At 42.0% G+C, this 7032-nt stretch overlaps 1 protein-coding gene across 1 annotated transcript in view; it reads left to right on the plus strand.

Moving 5' to 3' along the window:
* Nucleotides 1-5562, plus strand: part of LOC104410569 (solute carrier family 23 member 2-like) — a gene marked incomplete at its 5' end in the record, with an annotated part of 7560 nt that extends 1998 nt beyond the window's left edge. The window contains 4 exons of the mRNA XM_010020785.1: nt 2688-2817; nt 2949-3086; nt 4305-4400; nt 4927-5562. Of these exons, the coding sequence (XP_010019087.1) occupies nt 2688-2817; nt 2949-3086; nt 4305-4400; nt 4927-5159 (597 nt within the window). The remainder of the gene's footprint in view (nt 1-2687; nt 2818-2948; nt 3087-4304; nt 4401-4926) is intronic.
* Nucleotides 5563-7032: the final 1470 nt, after the last annotated feature.

Consider the following 7032-nt stretch of genomic DNA (forward strand, 5'->3'; position numbering starts at 1 on the left):
CTGAACCGGGAGACCTTGGACTGCAGACAGATTTACTTGATACTGTTAACTTAACCTTGTTTAGAAATTATCAGCAAGATCAGTAAGAGTAATTTATGTTGTAAATAGGTACATTTTGTTGCAAATTTCGGTGAGAAGCTGTAAATCTTCCTGTGTCCAAGATAGAAAAAAATATCTGACAATAACTCATCCCTCTGACTTAGTCCAATAAAGATGATGAATTTCCCTTCAGCCATTTTTTTTCTTGCACAAAGGCTGATTCTGTTCAGTTTTAGGGTGGAATATAAATACTAATAGCACCATCTGCTGACTGTGTAAGGCTTCATTCAGTTGGTGATGGAAATTTCCTAGAAGAAATTTCACTTAGATCCTGAAATAAAGGTTTATTCTGTTCTGCTTCCTCTCTGTTGTTACTTCATAGGAGTGGATATGAATTAACAGCGCTTATTTATTCACAGTCCGCAGCAAGCAGTGTACATTTTGCTTTGGAACAATGGAAAATGAATGTTAAACTGGCAGCTGTTCCAGAGAACAGAGTTAACTACAGTCTGCTCTGCTCAGAGCACATGATGGAAAGTGAATATGCCTTATCCAGAATGGCACAGCTGGATGGCTCTGCTCCAGTGTTTTGTCTTGTTTTCCTGTCTGCATGCTCATTCCTAAAACCTCACATTTTCAACTTCAATTTACATCAAAATAGATGTTTGGCTTGTAGATACTCTGCTGTTGATTTGGGAGAGGAAATCTTCAGTGAGTAGAGAGTCCTGGTGATCCTGTTAGGCCAGTGCAACATTTGGGAAAGCATTTACCTCCTTTGAAATTAGTGTATGATTACACTTAGAATTTAAATTGGAGGCTTCAGCTGGATGTAAATACTGCAAAGTCTTAGAGTTAGACTCCTTTATTTGATGCGAGGAGAATCAGTGAAGTCCCCCCTAATCAGTTGGGACAAAAGCCTAGGCAGCTTATGGCAAAGTGTTGGTGATGAAATGGATACTGCAGTAAGGTACCAGGTACCATATCGTGCACTCCAAAGTAATCACATAAAGTGTGTCCACAAGTGCCTGGGAATAAATAGGTAGTTTGAGCTAAATGCTCACCAGGATGCTTTCAGTAGCTTTCAAAAGGAGCTTAATTTGTTTGCCCTGTAGTGGTTCAGCATTTGCATAGATAAATGTCACTGTCACGTGGATGCTTTAAAGAATCTGCCTGTTTCATGCAGGAAGATAATTTTAGAGCAAGGTACTGGTGGTCCTAGGGAAATGAGTATCTTTTTATAAAGTAGAGAAAGGTGCAAGCTAACTTCTGTTGTTATTCTAGTGAACACCCTGATTTACTGGTGTAGCTTCTGTTTATAGAGGAACGTATCTCACCTGACAGTTAAATAGTGAAGATGGGGGATAGATGGTGAATGCTCCATCCCTGACAGTGCTAAAGGCCAGGTTGGACACAGGGGTTTGGAGCAACCTGCTCTAGTGGAAGGTGTTCCCTGCCAGTGGCAGGGGGTTGGAAATGGGTGAGCTTTAAGGTCCCTTCCAACACAAACCAGTCTATAATTAACAAATTTGTGTCTACTTCTCTTAATATGTTTTAATGGGAGACCTACAAAGGGCTTTGCTGGAAACCACCTTACCAGTGTAACAGATTGGTTTGGTTTGGTTTGGTTTTGTCCCTGGGGCACCTCTTATGAATCATAGAATCCCAGCCTGGTTTGTGTTGGAAAGGACCTTAAAGCTCATCCAATATCAACCCCCTGCCATGGGCAGGGACACCTTCCACTGGAGCAGGTTGCTCCAAGCCCGTGTGTCCAACCTGCCCTTGAACACTGCCAGGGATGGGGCAGCCCCAGCTTCTCTGGGCACCCTGTGCCTGCGCCTCAGCACCCTCACAGGGAAGAGCTTCTGCCTCAGAGCTCATCTCAGTCTCCCCTCTGGCAGGTTAAAGCCATTCCCCTTGTCCTGTCCCTACATCCCTTGTCCAAAGCCCCTCTCCAGGTTTCTTGTGGGCCCCGTTAAAGTATTGGAAGCCTGATGTAATTGTAGACTATGAAAATACCAACCATTCAGGTTTATCAGTGACCACTACAACATTGTGCCAGAGAAATACTGCCAAGTTTGGATGCTTAAAATAAAAATGGGAGGTGCAGGAGTTTGTTTCACAGCATTAGCACAGGCATGATTTGCATATGAAGCAAATTCACCTCTGATCTCAAAGAGGGATGTTACAAAATCAGTTGATAATCTCTGTCTAGAAAGCCTGCATCCAGTGAACTCTGTGGTAGGTACCTAATTCCTACATCCTTGCGTAAAAGGGCAGGGACACATGGATTTGTTCTCTTTTCATTTGCATTACAATGGATGTTTGCCACCTCCTAGTTATGATCTGTTTGTTTTCTTTATGGGACTGCACCACGTTTCATGGTAACTGTGGCTATAGCAGTTGCAGATGGTTTTAAAGATGATGTTAAGGAACACAAACTCAAACCGAGTTATGTTATAACTGGACTGCAGCCATGTTTCAGCTGAGCGCTCCAAGACATTTGTCAATGCTCTACAGCCTGTGTTAGAACACAACCGAAAAGCTTGAAGTTTGAAATGAAGAAAAGAATAATAGAATAAAATGCAAGGCATCAGGTTGGACTAAATGTGGATTTTTTCCTGTGTCCTTTCCCTTTTGCTCTCCTGCAGGTTGGAAGTCGCAGGGTCATACAGTATGGGGCAGCCTTCATGCTCCTGCTTGGGATGGTTGGCAAGTTCAGTGCTCTCTTTGCATCGCTGCCTGACCCCGTGCTCGGTGCCCTCTTCTGCACTCTCTTTGGTAACGTATGTTTTTTGCCCCTCTGTGTACTGCATGGCCAGATCTTTAGTGCTGTTTTAGATGTGTGTTGCTATCTTTTTTTTGAAGAATAAGACTATCTAAAAGCTGGGACTTGTTTTCTTTTTACTTAGGGATGATCACAGCCGTGGGTCTGTCTAACCTCCAGTTCATCGATTTAAATTCTTCTCGGAACCTGTTTGTACTTGGATTTTCCATTTTCTTTGGACTTGTCCTTCCAAGCTATCTCAAACAAAATCCACTGGTCACAGGTAAGCGTTTCTGCCCATTACATGAAGCATGCTTTTACCTTGTACTCCTATGTGAAGTACACACCGAGTACATAGTAATCTAAAGAGTAAATAGGAGAAACACCAGAGTATCATGGAGACAATAAAAGCTCCAGATAAGAAGGGAGGTGTGTTCAGAGGAGAACTAATCGAGATGCTGAGACCTGAATTGAGTATTTCCATGGGATACCTCTGAAGTTGTCCTGCTTTCTCTGGGTATGACTACAGAGCAATGCAAGGAGGCGATCACCAGTTGGACCGAAAGAAAGACTGAAAGGGTGAATCTGGGTTATAATGGTCTTAAAAGAATAAGGGAAATACCAAGGTGGAGCTTGGAGGCTCGGAATTTGTTTGGAGTTTTGACATAATTTAATAAAATCAGCTTCAGACTTTGGGCCAAATTCTTGCCCAAGGAAGTTGTGAATGCCCCATCCCTGGCATCCAGGCCAGGTTGAACAGATCTAGTGGAAGGTGTCAAGGCAGGGAGTTGGAACTGGATGATCTTAAGGTCTTTTCCAACCCAAACCATTCTGTGATTCAGTTTTATAGTTTTGGTGAATTTATGGAGAAGGATTGCTGGTTTAATACTTCCTTCTCTATAGTGGTCATGTCCTCAAAGGAGGACTCTCTGCAGGAATACTGAAATTGTCTGGGGTTTGATTTTTAAGGGAAATATCAACTAACTTTTTTATAGCTATTGCTTCAGAACCAGCTATAAGAGCATATCTAACCTATTTCAAGTTGTCCAGAAATGTAGATCATTCAGGCAGAGTTAGGTGATGATATATTAATGCAATGTTCTTCTCTGAAGTCTTGCCCTTTCAAAAAGTGAAGGTTTATTAAAGGAATTACTTCAGTCCACAGGATTTCATATTATGAACATTTCTCCTTTTTCCATTTTGTAGTTTTCCATTTAGTTTAAATGAAGCAGTTGTCTGCAGTAGAAACTAAAAGGGCATTACATGACATTTGCATAAGCAATGAAAGCTCATGAAGTTACACTTCGGGAAAGAAGGGGTCCCTGTGGTGGACTACATTAGGTGAAGGTTCATCTGCATCTATTCCCAGGTGGTTTTAAAGATCCTGCTTGAGCAAAACCCTCAGTGAACTCAATAGCAAGTTTTCCCTTCGTGTACATCAGTAGGACATGTATATGTGATTAAAAAAAGGAATTCTAAATGTTTTTCCCTGTTTTTGTAGGCATAGCAGGCATCGATCAAGTCCTGAACGTCCTTCTCACTACAGCCATGTTTGTCGGTGGCTGCGTTGCGTTTATTTTGGATAACACCATTCCAGGTCAGTCATTTTACCTGACATAACATCTGCCTTTCTGAATGGAGCTAGCACAGCATTCCATGGAGGCAGGAGATGAGGAAGAGGGTACTGCTTTTGTTGTTGACTTCTTCAACACCTCGAGCAGACTGCTTATCACCCACGTGCCTCGGTTTCCTTGAGAACACTTGGTTAAGGTCTTCATCTTACTAAACGTATAATATAGCTGATAAAAATGAAACCAGAATAGTCATCTTCAGAAGACTGTTGCTTTAAATACTTTAAAGATCCAAACCTGCTTCCATTCATTGGAGAGGAAAAATTTGCCTCAACTTCAAGTTGCAAAATAAAACAGATAATAGCCACTTCCAATAAACATTTTTCCCCCTCTTCCTGCCTCTTTGAGGTGTCTGGAAGATCTTCCCACTGCTTCACTGACCATGGTGTCTGACACTTGGGGTCTTCCTTCTTCTCTTAACTTCTACTATGTATGTGTGTGTTTGCATGAAAGTACTCACATATGTGTTTTTTTTTCCCTTTTGACTTCTAGGAAGCCCTGAAGAAAGGGGAATAAGGAAATGGAAGAAAGGGGTTGGTAAAGGAAGCAAGTCACTGGATGGCATGGAAACATATGATTTGCCTTTTGGCATGAACTTTATTAAGAAATACAGGTGTTTCAGCTTCCTGCCCATCAGCCCAACCTTCATGGGTTACACGTGGAAAGGCTTCAGGAAAAGCAGTAACTGCAGGAGTTCAGATGAAGACTCAGAAGCTACAGTATAGCCTTAGCTGAAATTCTATTATCTAGTTGTAGTAAAAGATGTATTTGCGGTTTCTTGCTGATTAAGAAGCATTAAAATATATGTTTTGTATATCTGCATTTAAATTCTGGAACCAGAGCTGAGACAGATTTAAAAGAGAAAAAAAAAAGCTTTCCTGTTGTGGGTGGTGGCACCAGATTTAGTGTCTCTGGGTCAAATCTGCTGATGCTCCTCTGTGTGATTCTCAAAAGCTAGACATCCTTGCTCGCCTAAGCCTGGTTATTCGAAGTGGGGCTTAGTTTTCCCAAAGTATGGAGGTGCTATTGACAGATGTTCCTACTTATGGTGATTGATGTAAGTCATTGACTGGCGTTTTTGGCACGTTCATTGCTGGCAATGGTAGTTACGCCAGAAAATCTGAATCCAGTGTGGGGGGGGGGTGGATTTACTTCTAGTCATGTCAAATCCCATATATGTTGTTTTCTACTCACTGATTTGCACATTCCATGTTTTCAGCCCCCTGGAAACCAGACTCAGTTGATACTGGCAAATGATGAGAGTGTTCTTTTGAATTACTGATAATTCAGTTGATGTCCAGTGTTCAGACAGAAAGTTTCTGTGATAACTTTGCCAATGAAAACGATGACTTCTCCTAGCCTAGTGCTATAGAAGGAACCACATACTTCATCCCAGTTTGCTGCTTCTGCCTGGCATTTAACCCCCTGATTACAGTTTCCAGGGCAGGTTTTCTTTAAAGGGTCACACGTAGCTTCGGTTTTAAAGCGATGGAAAACTTCAGACTTCCAGATGGAGCCCGACAACAGTTTTTACAGCCCAATGGCTGTATCCAGCAGGACATTTCCTGGATAAAAATGCTCATTTGTCGAGCAGTTTTAAGCAGTTAACATATGTATCCACAACAGGGTAAGCCACATGGTTGCAGCACTGCTGGCATTCCCTGGTTTGGAGCTGTGCTGAGTATTCCCACTTGTATATCAAGAGATGGTGCTGCCTACAAGCAGCTTATGTTGCATTGCTTTTTCTTCTCTCGTTGTGGGCCTTCTGAGTGCTGCAGAGGTGATCTTGAGACACTACATTTGCTGTCCTCACCCACTGGATGGTTTCACGGGTATTGGGTCCAGTCAGGGCACCATTGAGATTTTTTTTCCTGGAATAGTCTCAGCTCTGATGTTATGTGGGTGTTCATGCTCATCATGCATTCATAATTAAAAGTTTTATTCCTGTTTAATGTTCTTACTATTGCAAGTTAGTTTTTAGACTTTCAGTGTGGCCCCTAAAGCATTTTTAAGCTGTGGAGATCATCAGGGAAATGTAGTGTAATGTAATTTCAAGGCCAGTATGCTCTACGGTGCTTGCATTTTGTATTCCTGGGAAAAACCCTAACAGTAGATCCTGTAATTCACTCATATTTATCCAAGTTTGACTACTGGACAGGAGCGCAGGAACTCTGTTTTCTCTGAGTCTGCTTCCAGGTGAATTTGTTATTGAAGCATGGAAGGGTTGGGGTGGGGAGGGCAAGGAAAGAGCTTAACAGATCAGTACTGAATAGTGTAGAGTTGGAATGATTCCATTGATAATGTTCTCAGCATGCCATGGCTGTTTCCAGAAACTCTTTTATACCACTTTTTTCCATAACAAAAGCATGTGTTTGTTCCTGCTTCAGGGAACTTTCAGTAGTTTGCAGTCTTGGTGTCAATTGGACTATGTTGAAAGCTGGTCAGAAGAGTTCTAGTGTAGTAGACAAGGTTAGTTTTGCCTGTGAAACCTAGTCATTTTAATCATTATTCAATTTTTCCTCTTCGGGTAGAGAGGTGTTAGAGTTCCACATCCACTTGCAGGTAGTTTGAGTGCGGAGACCCTCTAATCAGTGGCAC

Source organism: Nestor notabilis, unplaced genomic scaffold (assembly GCF_000696875.1).
Source record: "Nestor notabilis isolate BGI_N333 unplaced genomic scaffold, ASM69687v1 scaffold1028, whole genome shotgun sequence".
NCBI classification, from domain to species: Eukaryota; Metazoa; Chordata; class Aves; order Psittaciformes; family Psittacidae; genus Nestor; species Nestor notabilis.